This window comes from Meleagris gallopavo, chromosome 4, assembly GCF_000146605.3.
Source record: "Meleagris gallopavo isolate NT-WF06-2002-E0010 breed Aviagen turkey brand Nicholas breeding stock chromosome 4, Turkey_5.1, whole genome shotgun sequence".
NCBI lineage: Eukaryota > Metazoa > Chordata > Aves > Galliformes > Phasianidae > Meleagris > Meleagris gallopavo.
The window spans coordinates 1,597,562-1,611,336 of record NC_015014.2 but is presented as its reverse complement, the minus strand read 5'-3'; the positions used below and the strand labels follow the sequence as shown (position 1 = coordinate 1,611,336).

The 13,775-nt window shown below is 35.7% G+C and overlaps 1 protein-coding gene across 1 annotated transcript in view; it reads right to left on the bottom strand.

Annotated features, from left to right (window-relative positions):
• Positions 1-9,864: 9,864 nt before the first annotated feature.
• GRIA2 (glutamate ionotropic receptor AMPA type subunit 2) overlaps positions 9,865-13,775 on the bottom strand; it is a 76,273-nt gene continuing 72,362 nt past the window's right edge. Inside the window, exons 14-15 of the mRNA XM_019615095.1 lie at positions 12,537-12,785; positions 9,865-12,084 (exon numbers count right to left, since the gene is read on the bottom strand). Coding sequence (XP_019470640.1) covers positions 12,540-12,785 — 246 coding nt within the window. The 3' untranslated portion in view covers positions 9,865-12,084; positions 12,537-12,539. The remainder of the gene's footprint in view (positions 12,085-12,536; positions 12,786-13,775) is intronic.

Genomic DNA, 13,775 nt, shown 5'->3' with positions numbered 1-13,775 from the left:
TGGTCAGGCTGATACTTCTGAATGCTAGATAAGTTTAATTCACTTCTGATAAGATAGATAAATTCACTTCTGTGAATTCAAACTACTTTTCCTGTTTCTGACTCCTGTTTCATTTCCCAGTGATGGTGAAAAATCACTCCCAAGCTGTATTAGAAGACTGCTGTTCAGGGTGTGCTGCCAGCCTTTGGAAGCACAGATCACCCTGCAAGCAGGATGTCTAAAACATGCTCATGGCAGCGTGAGATTCTTCCTTTTAGAAATCTTTAGATGAGATTTGGAAATCATTCCAGAAATCTTAATTGACAAAGGCATGAGGAGGACAAATCTGATAAATGGCTTAGAAGAGATTTTCACTGTTTGCTTTAGATACCAGGCACAGAGAACTTTCAAAAGATGAGAAGATAGTTCATAGTAAATACTGCGCAGGCTGTCTTTGCCAACCCAATCTGCTTTTGTGTGCCATGTCTTGCACCTGAATTGAGGGTTTTTTGCCAACATAAGAAGATTAGTGACCATCTCTTCAATTTTTTCCTACAGAACCTGCAGAGAAAAATGAAACAGACAAATGGATAGACAAATGGATACAGGAATGGTCCTAAGTTTGTATCTTACTATTCTCAGCCCTAAACACAAGCACTTTACTTTGTGTTAAGCAACGGTTCAGCCCTTGTCCTTCTTTCACTTTTTACAATCTGTTGAATCCTACACAGATCACTCTGCCTTTAAAACTGCAGTGTCTGGAAGCAGGAAATCTCTTGAACTCAGTGCCAGGATATTTCTCACTTCAAAAAAGGGCTTGTTTTCATGGGAATCTGTTATACAAAAGTGATAGTCATCCATCCTGGCACTGCTGGCATGCAACTTACTTGTGCAGAAGTACATTTTAAAGAAAATTGGTAATGGTGGTTAAGAATAACAAGTTGTTTTCTTTTTTTGTGCAGATCTAAAAATTGTAATCCAAAGGGAAAAACAAAGAAACATTCTTAATATAACAATACATTATTTTGCTCATTTACAGATCAGATCAGATGTGCTTTTGAGGTGAAATTGATGCAGACTGTAATGCAGTAATATACGTGGGTTCTGGAGTTTGTAAATCACCAAAGTGAAATTTAGGTTAAATAGGTGGGTAGATAGCTTCCATCAAGAGGAATGGCAGTTCACTGTCCAAAATTTTCTATCAAGAACTCTTCTAAGGGATATCGTGATTAAACCAGGTCTCAAGTCTGAAGCAACTTGAAGGAACAACAGAATGATTAACTCCATGATTAGTGAATGCTACATAATTTATTTAATAAAGTCTGCAAATAAACATGGAAATTACAGGCCTGACTACAATTGAATGTATCTGAAATAAGACACTTTACATGACTGATTGAACACGAGCACACAGACAAATGGAACTGGAAAGGTTTTTAATATGGAAATTTAAAATTTTATGGTTCTTATTATCATTTATAACAATCACTAACATGTAAAACAACACAGAGGGCAATCCACCTTGTAGACAACATAGAAGCTGCTGAGCTCAGTCATGGCAAGAAACTAGTTTGAGAGCTAATTTCCATCCGAGTGTCGCAGATTGATTTATTTGATTTCAGAACTCAAATGCTATCAAAATGTACTACCCCCTCAAGTTCGGAGTGGAAAAGTGGAGAAACATACACAGAACACCTATCTGGCAAAGACAGAACCATTCTGCAAGTTTCAGTCACTTGCTAAATAAGCATTTTATGTTTACAGCTGCCTGTCTTCCTGCAAGTTAAACAATGAGCTTCCAAAAGGAAATGACAGATACATTACAACAAGCTAAACAAAATCAGTACCATAAGATGCTCGTGAGCAAAGACTTTCTTTTCTTCAGTTATCACCACTAGAATAAAAAGTGTTCTAGCTGGAATAAGTAATATCACCAGGTAGAAGTTCCAATATATGCTTCTATACCCTACTCCACTGTTGTGAAAACAATTTAGAATCAAAGATGAATGCCCTAGCATTAAAGACAAAATAGAGTGTATGTTTACATCAACACAACTGGCCTGCACTGTCTCACAATTATTTATCCTATATCTTTGTTCACTATCATCTCTTATCCTCAGTATTCGAATAATAGCTTGCATGCTTAAGTCTTCACTTTAGAGTGCCATGAATATTAAATTATTTCTAAAACACTGTGTTTTAGAAATAATAGCCTGAAGGTATTGTATAAATTAAAAGTTGTATCTGAATGGCATCATTAACCACTGGTTAATGGCCACCTAGGGAGCGTTAACAGGTTAGTGGGATACAAAACAGGTTTCCAGCATAAAGATAAATCTTATCAGCCATTAAGATCTAAGAGGACTTATGGCAAGAAATGGTCAAGTGTCTATACATAAAAATGACAGTATCTGCAGAGGGTTTCAGAAATACATCTGTGGTGTTCCACACACATCTTTATGTTCCTAGGAGGGACAAAACCAGAGTGCAAGATGTTCCAGCCACAAAGACAATAATGGACCAAAATTAACATTAAAATCGAGTAACAATACTATCCTGTTTCTAAACTGGGAGAGGAGTGGAAAGATAAAAAAGCCAACAATATCTTCTTGTTCTTTACACAACTCAGAATATACGCTGAAATGGTTTGAAATGAGCAGGTGGGGAAAGAATTCTGAATGATTCAATAACACTTCTTTGCATCAGACTTTTCTTAGATTTTACTTATTTAATTATATTTGTTAGGCTAATAAAGACTTTTATTCCTGCAACCAATATTCTGCAGGCACTTTGACAGCAGGACTTCTGTACAGGATTAATTCTTTAGAAGACGAAATAAAATACAAATTAACTCAATTAAGTTGTCAATTTTGTTCATACTGGAAGTTACAAATGGTATGCAATGGTGATGGAATGCTACTTTAGGAAGAGAAAGAGCATTAAGTCACATGTACTGATCCAAAAATAATAATAACTATAATAATTAAAACTCTCATAATGCTACATTTGATGATGAGACTGAAAGGCAATGGATGATGCTAATCTGCTTTTTAAAAAAATTTCCTTTCTGCATTTCATTGCGTGCTCAATATCAGTACTTACATTTTTGTACAGAATTCAGTCATTTAGGGCTGATTCTGCAAAGTATGTCTGTACACAGACTCTTGACCTTCACAACAGTGTTTTCTGCTCAGAGGAAGACAATTTCAAGCCACTCAGTTTCCCTTCTCATTAAAGGATCGTCAGAAGCAAGTCGGTTTTTTTTTTAAAAGATATTTTTTTCAAATGCCTTTCTGCAGAGATTCTTCAGGAGTGTTTTGTCATATTCTGTACTATTCTTTTGAGAAGTAACATATTGACTTTATTTTCTCCACTGGCCTCCATATCTGCAGCTGTATCCCGAAAAATAATAATAAAAAAAAAAAAAAAAAACAAACTCTACAAAAAAGGGTACAGACCTATCCACACAGAAATGAAATTAGACATAAAACTTCTATTCTTATATTGGGTAGTTCTATCATCTACCTACTCCAACACGGGTACATTGTCCAAGATATCCAGGTAGCTTCACCAATAACAGCCATTGAGATCAGGGCATGTTTGAGAATAGTTACAGAGAAAAGACTGATTTGCTTTTTCTTTAAAAAAACAAAACCAAACCAACAAAAAAAACAACAACAAAAAACACCCTGTAGCAAAAGTATACAAGTAAGAAGATGAAGCTAGTTTAAATGTAAGTCATACAAACAAAATCTCACCCAAGCTCTCTTGCAACAACTCCTTGTATCTTCCTTCTCTGCTACAGCTTGAAGCATTCTGTATTTTCAGTCTTAAAAAAATACAAAATAAAAACCTGACTTGACTGATAATCCACATATCTCCATGGTAAACACTATCATTTAATCGATTTTATTGAAAAGCTTTTAAAGATCCAAAGAATATCAAAAGCAATAAAAGTAAATGAAATGATTACTCTAATTATCTGTTGAAATGTTGGCTTTAAAACACAAGCAAGCCAGTTGAAAACAAACTCGCTCCTCATTTGGTCTGTTTTACTCCTGAATTTGAAGATGATTTAACGTGGGCAGCCAGAATGTAACTGGACTTTGGTTATCAGTATATCAGTATACATATACTAGGTTATCAGTAATCTGGCTCACAACAGTTTCAGAAAGCCTAAAATAGCTGATACGTGGAAGGCAGATGGGTGTAAGTGTTAAATATAAAAGGCCATATTCAGTGTCTACACTCATTATAACGCATTCTAAGTTTCAGGTCCACCACAGAAGTGTACTGCTCATCTTCTAACTTTCTAACTCAAACAAGAACATGGGTTCCACTGATTTCTTAATAAATATCACCTTTTCAAATCACAACTTGAAAACCCCAACTTAGAGTCACTTATGTGTTTGTTTTGCATTCTCTTACGCAGTCTTGTTTAGTCTATTACACATAGCAAGATGCAGCTTTTTCACCAGCTCATTAACTGAGGGACTTGGGCAACATCTCAGAACAGCAAGCAGCCTATACAAGGACACTCAATGTTCCTTGATGTACTAAAAATCACTAAGAGTGCATTATCACTAAAAGTGATAAAGGTCAAAAAATAAATTACAAGTAGAAAACTATGAAGAACTCCTTTTGAAAGTAGCTTACAAGGTGGACTAAGCAAAACTCATAAGCCCCTCTCACATCTAACTGTGGATCTACTACACTAGAAAGCCACATAAATAGCACACCGTTAGTGTCTCTAGAGTGAAAAAGAACACAGAGTGAGAAAGAATGACAACTGTTCCTGTGGAAAACAAGTACTTCAGATAAGCATAGTCATGTTGAGTAAAGTTCTGCTCTCTAATAAAGATACTTGCTTAAAAAAAAGCGTTAACCTCATGTTTTATTTTTACATTCGGATGGTGCAGACTTCAAGAACATGACAATGTCACAGATGCAACCACTAAGCAGAAACGTCCTGAAAATTGGCTGCCAAGCTTGCTTCGTGACAGTGATTTCCTACAGTTTATACTGCTTTGTCTTTGCCAGTATAAAATAATACAAAAAGTGGACAGAATTCTGCCACAGCACCACAGCAGTGTATATTATTGCACAGTGCTCAAAGTAGGTAGTGTAACACTCATGCCCAGCATTCTTTTTTCTGGAGGCATCAGCTTCCTTTTAGAGATTTTTGTTCAGAAAAATCTAGTAATAGCTTACAAAGAGGTATGTTTTATTTGTTCTTGTTCATTAGGTTTAACTAAACCTGAGCCTCTCTAATCATGCATTTTTAAATAGGCAACACTTTAAATAGAAAAAAAAAATAATGCATATACACGTATATATACACACATAAATCCATCATCCCTGCTCATGGAGTTAAAGGCAATGTGCCTTTTTGTGTAGGCCAAAGTTAGCAGGGGACACACTCATTTTTCTTACAGAAATGTTGTACAGCCCAATCCTCTAAGTAAGAGCAAAAAATCTTAAGTTACAGAGTTTGTTGTTGATGGAGCCCTCGTGAGACTAGCATACTGTCTTACAGACATGAAATTCCAAATTTCTTCATGCTAAAGGTAAGGCACTTGATTAAAAACCTTCGTCATGCTACTGGCCCTACTATGAATTATTGCTATACTTATCTCTTTTTAAGTGTACATCTAAGGTGAAATCTTGGCTTTATCAAACTTGGCAGCAGTTTAACTACTGTATTTTTTCATAGCTGTGTTCGAAAATGTATATATATGTATATATGGATCATCCACAACCTTCTTTGTCATGTAGCAGCAATTCCACTTGCTAACACATTAAACAGAATGGTTAGTTTCCACTAGAGGTAAATTCTATCAGCTGCGACTGATATATTCTGAAATATTCTTCCAATAATGTTGTGAAACCATTAAAAATAACAACAATATGCAGAAGCAAGCACCTGAGTAAAAATCTTTAAGGTACTTTATATCACTGCATCTTCAGTCAATACAATGGCATAAAAAATATCTACTCCTTCAAAAACATAGAATATTCACATTAATACTTGTTTACTGTTCAGGAACATGAGGTAACCCAACACGTGCTTGTGATTTAAATACGGAAGCCAACTACTGAAAAATTCTATTGTGTTGGTAAAGCATACTATTAAGTGAAAGCTATAAGCTGAATGCTTTGAGATTTTCTCTCATCTCAGAGAACACAGTGCTGAAGGACAGGCAGTAACAACACAACTTGAAAATTGGGTAAAAAAGTTGCCATGTAAAAACTTCCAAATATATTTTTAACAGAATACTTATGTTGCTCCTACGGAGGATGTACAAGAAGGACCCTTCTAAGAAGCTATGTCACACCTATGCACTGCTGGCAACAAATGAGAATCTGGAAACAGGTTTTATTTTCCAGTTTTAAAAATTGTTTGTAGTAAACCAAAACAGAATTTCAAAATCTTACTAGAAGTGGTTTTTTTTTTTACAAGAGAAAGAACTAATTCCGAGTATATTTTCTACCTTTTGAAAACAGGACTAAATCCTCTCCTGTCTCGTCTGGATGCTGCTTTGCCTTTTAGAATGGAGGAGGGGCAGAAGAAATGACATGAAAACACCACTTGACTTCTATCTCAGCTTTGCCAACCTGCTTCCCACCTGTGCGTGAGAAGGCACGAGGTCCCACCATATCCAAGGCACACAGGGTCCACACGGGACCCATTTCTTTGTAGCATTTCCCCCACCTCCAGACGGGCAATGACTAAACACAATTTCAAGTGGTTGGTATAGGCACTGAAGTTTAGCAGCCCTTCACTATTCCATACATACAGGTATGTGTGTTTTCAAGATTAGGTTTGGAAACTTTAAAGCAAGCAAATCCTATTTTAATTTAAATATGTATTTCAATCACAGTTATAACAGGAATCCTAGTGGGAATAACTAACACAAAAGGTAGCCTTTGAAAGTCAGTATTTGTTAAAAGCAATGACAAACCAAGTAGAAACTTTTTTTTTTTCTTTTTTTTTTCCCCCCAATGCTGACAGCACACAGCAATAATCTTCTCCTTTTAAGTGAGAGTTAAGTGTATTTGTACTGTGAAGAGGAGCTTTGGGCAAACGTTAGAAAGCCGTTCACTGGACAGCTTTGTGGAATTAACTGAGACCATGTTTTTCCTTCAGGTACAAAATATTTTCTTACCATTCAGGTAAATAAAGCACTGAAATGTCTACAGAGGTGGCCGAATATTCGTATTCATTACCAGTAAGAGATGTACAAAGGAGATTGATACAAGTATGGTGCAGTGGATGATATCTCTTCGACTATGGGTTTAACCTAGATGATCCAAGAAATCTTTCCCACATTTATCATCACTGCTTCTTTACTAGGGACACATGCAATCAGCTATAAAAAAACTTCTGAATGACTGACAAATCAATTGAAAAAATGTATAGTCAATATTATGTATTATCTGCTTACCAACATTAAAAAAAAAAAACAAACACAAAATCAACAGCAAAAAGAATGCATTGGAACTAACTGCATGTGGTGATACAGGAGTGAAAGAAAGCAAGCACATCATGGAACATCCTAACAAAGTGGTTAGGGGTTGTGACAAGACGTCATGACACGTAAGAGCCACAGGTGAGCGAGAATTCTCAGAATTTTTGTATTTTATCTTATTATGTTCTATTTTTTGGCCCTCGTTTAAAAAAATCAAACTTTAAAGTGTTGGTAGTTTTTTTTTTTTCGCCTAAAGAAAAAAAATTCAATAAATGATATGTTAAAACACTAAACAACTAAATCTGAAGTTGTGATTATCAAAGCGATATTCACTACACTGGGGAAATTTTTACAAAGATGTGCTACAAATACTTTTACTTCGTACTTCATGCCTTCAAACTAACTAAACGTCCACAGGAATTGAGAATCTTTGTCATCACTTCAAGGTCCTGTAGATCCCCAGATATTAGATGTGGACATGTTTATAATTCTATGCCTTCAGGGAGAGAGGAAAAATAACATTCAAGGCAGAAAGAAAGAAAAAAATGTAGGGTAGTTTTACCATGGAATTTTACACAGTCCAAAGTTGAGAGGATTAGGAGAAGCGAGACTGAGATTTCAGGAAAACCTATAGTACTGAATAAAATTTGTCATGTAAATGCCATTGTTACGTACAATTCTCTAATTTTACTACTGCATACGTGGGTTTGTAGTATCCTCTTTGTTTAGCTTGTGAGAAGGAATAAGAAACAAACTGATACTGAAGAAAATGCTTAAAGTTAAGTGCACACGCAAGTCATATGCTGAATTTTATTCTAAGTGCTTGATATAATTTCCCAAAATAATTTGGTTATGCTAAGTCTTTCTCAACAAAATTTTAAAATCCAACGGAAGGACAGAAATGAAACGATTTAATAATTGATGAGAACATACTGTGAAACAAGTAGCCCCTACAGGTATCGCCTAGAATAGCTGATGACTATTTTGCTGGTGAAAACTATTTTCAAATAACTAACTGTACCAAAAGACAGAGGAAATAATATTTATATTTTAAAACCATTTATCTGTGCACTGCTGTTCAAATCTATCCGCCAAAGAGGAGGCTGATACTCCCAGACATAACAGTTAAACTATATAACACATTAAAAAAAAAACCAAAACAGTTGAGCCTTTCACATCACAAGTCTTCTGAGTCTATTCCTTTGTTGTAAGAGCCAAGTCTTTCCCTTAGATCTGGATTTATGGCAGCAATATTAGTAATATATATAACTAAAATACTTGCCATTTCTCAGCACTCAGCTTAGACTACACTCAGTTGAAATAAGAAGTTACTGATCCGAGGAATAGCTGACAATATTTAAGTAGAGTTCTTGAATAAATATTTAACTTACTAGCATATCATCCTATCACACTGACATTGTAAGTATGATCAAGGAGGTTACATTCCAGAAATAAAATTATACTACTGGCAAGAAACGTACATTTCTCAACTTAGTGATATGAACCCATGAGTGACAAGATGATTTGGGGGAAGATGTATCTTCTCTTTGCAAACACACCAAGAAAACTCATGTATGTGGAGAAAAATAGGTTTGCCCTATGTAAAACCTCAAGAAAATACATTTGTATTAAATAATTAACCAAACTTCAATAATACTGAACAGACATAAAAAGTCTTTTGCCTTTTTTAAGAAGATTTTTTTATGTATGATTGAAGTTTATACAACACTCCAGAAAAGCCATCATGTGTCAGATTGAAAAATAAAATCAGAAGCATTTTCTGTCAGATAGGTATACATGAAAAAACAGGAACGTTAATGTCTTAGAAAGTGTATGTCCGGCTTTGTACTGTTACTCATCTAACAAAGCAGAAAATAAGATACTGTACTGTAAACAAAAAGCTACAGTAAAGGACATTTTGAAATTTACACAAGTTTGAATTCATAAACATTTTGGTTGCTCCATAACAGTTTTCATATAAAATGAATAAAAAACCCTTGGACAGCTTTCATCACTCTTGACTACTTTTCACTTAAATGCACACAGACATACTTTATATAGCAATATACTGATGTACTGTAACATGGATATTAAACTATGATTACTGCTTTTTAACCGAGCTGTGTATTACCCAATCCATACTATCTGTAATTGAAATATTCTTACATTATGTATTCCCATCATGTTGTTAATTATAAAAACATGAAAATATAACTTTACATTATTTCAGTTATATACATCAGTTCAGGCTTGACAAAGACTTTGTACGCTACGGTTTTTAGAGGAATAAGCCCAGAGGTACAATAAATAGCTTTCCACTGTATATGGTAATGCAGTCCTACTTTTTTACCTTTTTTTTTTTTTTTTTTTTTTACCTCCTTAGGTTAAGTTTTAGTATTTACCTAATTATTAGTAATTTTTCCTCCCAGGAAGTTTAGATTACCATATGAATATTATTTTAGTTTGGTCATTCTAGCATTGAACGTTAAAAATCAGAGTGCATTCTCCAACATTCCTGATGAGGACTAATGCACAGAACACATATGGGCTACAGACGCCTCCAGAAATAGTTTAGTTTAATTACAGGGAAGTTACTGGTAGCTTTGTCTCATATTGAAAACACTGTATATACCTCTTTTTGCTGAGTGCACTGAGAGTATACACCGTGCTCACAGAAACAGGTTCAGAGAAGGATTTAGTTTCAGAGAAATGCTCTGTCTTCTGTAGTGTTCAAGAAATATTTTACTTAAGCCTAAGAAATGGATTCAAAATAAAACTGCAAGTAATGTATCAGATCTTACTTAAGTAAGTCCAGAATAAAATACAGATTTATTGAGACTGCATGTGGCAATGTATCCACAACGCAGAAAATTGTAAGCTTTTCAACCAAATGTATGGTCATTTTACTACAGGGAAAGCTAGAGAAATATTCTGTTGCTTCAATCTGCATTAGCATTTGAATTAATGTTATTGCATCCCTCTAAAGATTCCTTTTTGCTTTGTAAACAGAGCTATCGTCCTTAAATGCACATAATTAAAAATGTACAGTAACTCCGGATTGCAAAGAATACTTATGATTAAGATTCTTGACAATTTTTATGTTTTCTTATCACTACAGACTTGCATCTAATCTGTTGTCATCATTCTTAATTTAAAAAGACATTGCCAAGGTTTTCTTTTTTTTTTTTTTTTCTCTTAACAAAGAACTTTACTAGCTACTGCTTAGAATTACCTTATCAGAGTTTGAAAACTTCTTCCTTCAAGAAACAATTTTGGGATGTTCTTGTTTTGTACTTAAAAAGAAATATTTAACACTCTTTTGGTGCTTGCAATTCATCATTTCTTTTTGTTTTTTATCAATAGTCTCCTCTGTCTGTACAGATACTTATTAACAAAAATGTACAAAAGTACAGATAGATATGAACCAAATCTTTGGATCATAAGTCCCTGCACGTCAGAGTTAAGAGGAGCTGGATTCTGAATCAGCACCTGTCTGACTCCTCATGTGCTGGTATGAAGTACCACTCCAACCCAGAGCAACCTTGTTCTTCACAGTTCAAAATGTGTATTGGAGCATCACAGCTTCGGTTCATCCACAGAAAAAAAAAAAGCTGAGCTGATTCTGATGAGCTGGGAATAGCGACACTGTCAAAATCTAAAACATTAACCCAACCTTGACAGTGTCCTTTTACATTCTAGGCTCTTCATAACCTAACTGTAGCTAGTAAAATTAATGGAACGCTTGCAAATAAAACCATAGAAAAAAGTTTATTTCAAATGTCAAGCATTGCCAAGTAATTTGATATTAACACCAAATGTTAAAGAATAGGATATACAGCAAAATTTTAATAACAATACTAAATTACAAGATTTGAACCTCTTAATTATTATTTCTTCTCTTCTCAACATTACATATTTGGCTTTGAAAAATATGGAACTGATGCCTTAAGCCTTGTTTCGATATTCCACTTCCCCGCAGTCTAGATTCCTTTGTTTTGTTTTATCTGTCATACGTAACCATTATGGAAGCAAATTTATTTAAAAGCCAGTTTTTGTTTGTGAAAATACCTAAAAATATTTTTTTCCTATTTTTAAATGTTTCTTTTTCTTTTTTTTCTTATAAAACATGTCACATCTTGATGCAATTGATGTCAAGTGTGCTTAAGTCAATATGAACCAAGGGACTAACAACGGTGGCTGCAGAAACCGGTGTGTTGCCTGTACAACGACTTCAGTTAGAATACAGTACTTCCATGTTAGCTGTGCATGTCAGTCAAGCTTCATCTTGAAGTTGTGTAGAAAATGGTGTTGTGTTTTGAATTAATCATTCATTACAATCCAAGATGAACTCCACAAATGTAAGAATTCTTGGCTGAAAGAAAAGTCTTCAAGATACTGGATGCCTCTCACCACTTTGACAATAAACGCACAAGAAAACCATTGTGTAAGGCACTCAAAAGGTTCTTATCAATCACGAGAGATCAGTCACACTGACATTCATTCTCATGCCAGGACTCACGTAAGGTACTGCATGCACTGCTTTTGGAAATTCTGGAGCCATAACACGTCCATTTTCTCCAGTACTTCCTGAAATTGACAGCCTTGCCTTGCTCCTCATGGCATCATTCAAGGTCATCTTAAGAAAGAGAAAGAAAAATAAAACGATACATTACAGAAATCCAGTCTTTGAGACAGAGGGCCTGATTCTCTTCTTGCTTACATCAAGCTGGCACCACTGTAACTCCATTGACTTCAATGAGGTTACTCTTGACTTACTGTGCAGTAAGTGAGAAGAGAATCAGATCTTTGCGCAATTCCTTAAGAAAGCCTCTAGCAAATGAAAACAAACACTTAAAGCAAAGTCTGAGCTACAGTTAGTCAAGCACATCTATGCCAGGACGACTCGCATTCATCGAAGGACTTGCAGTCAACAATTGGTCATTCCACTAGCTACTGACCAGCAACATGAAAGAACAGCAACAATTACACAAATGACCCCTAGGCCAACTCCCTCATTCCATGGCTTAAGAACAAAACAACGAAGCTACAGCGTGCACTTGATAGTTTGTATTAGAACCTCGTTCCTACCCCCTAAATTTTAACACTTTCGATTCCATATACGTTGTAACCTTCCTTATAAGTTGCAAAATTCTGTGAATTCTGTGAGGAAGTTGGGTTAATATTCTGTGCGTTCTTTGCCACCTTCATTCTCTTCGCCTCAGCTCTCGACTTGTAACAGAACTCAATCAAAGCCACCAGCATTGCCAAGCCAAGTCCCCCGACGAGAATATAGAAGACTCCTGCCACGTTGCTCAGACTGAGGGCACTGGTCTTCTCCTACAAATGTGTGCGGAAAGTTCAGTTAGAGGAGAAGTGGAGGGCGAAGGTCACACTACATTGCACACAGTACTTCAACGGGAACAGCTTATTCACACAAAGGGCACGTGGATTGGAAAGCAGTGTGATTTTGGCTTCCTCTAGGAATGACTGCTGCCAGAGTTACGCTCAAGTCACCAGAGACTTGGCCAATCTTTCTCTCCTCTCAGCTGGAACTCAGCTCATTTCTGCTGTGTCAGTTGCATTTAACTTCTACAGATGTCTGTAAACATATTTATTCTACGTGGTGAACGAACTGCACTGGATAACTGGATAAAACAGGAGCTGATTTCTACTTGCTACTGCCAGTAACTGATACTAACATTTTTTTTTAGGTGGAACCCTTGGGGGAAATTTATTAGCTTCATTTATACTTTTATTTCCCGATGCCCCTACGCTCTACTATGGCCAGTAGCATTTCTAGTGTTCTAACTGTGACTGAGTCTGAAATTTTACATCAGGAAATCCCCGCTGAGAACTGCATGGCTTTGGCTCGGCTGACGTGAAATGGAAGCTATCTGAGCTCTGTGTGCACCGCAACAGCTTGCCCTTGCCTCAGTACACAGGACTGCCATCGAATACATACAGATCATACAAGATGAACATGGCTTGTCTTGTCAGGCCAGGAATGCCGTATGTGTTGCAACCGTGCCATTACGACAAACAAGAGGAATGCAAATCCCTAGGGTCACTTACTCTGAAATTTGTACGTTTGTTAGAATAGATACTGTAATACTTGTTCATGCATTAACATGTATCGTTTAGACAGAAAACACATACTTAGATACATAAAATTAAATATGGATACTAACAAAACAAATCAGCAATTCTGCAGGCATTACTATAATATCTTACCAATGTATGTATCTCATGCTTTGTGTTTACATTCTAGTTAAGATGGGTCATTCCCACTAGCACACTTGTGTTTTGTTTTTGTTTTTTTTTTTTTTT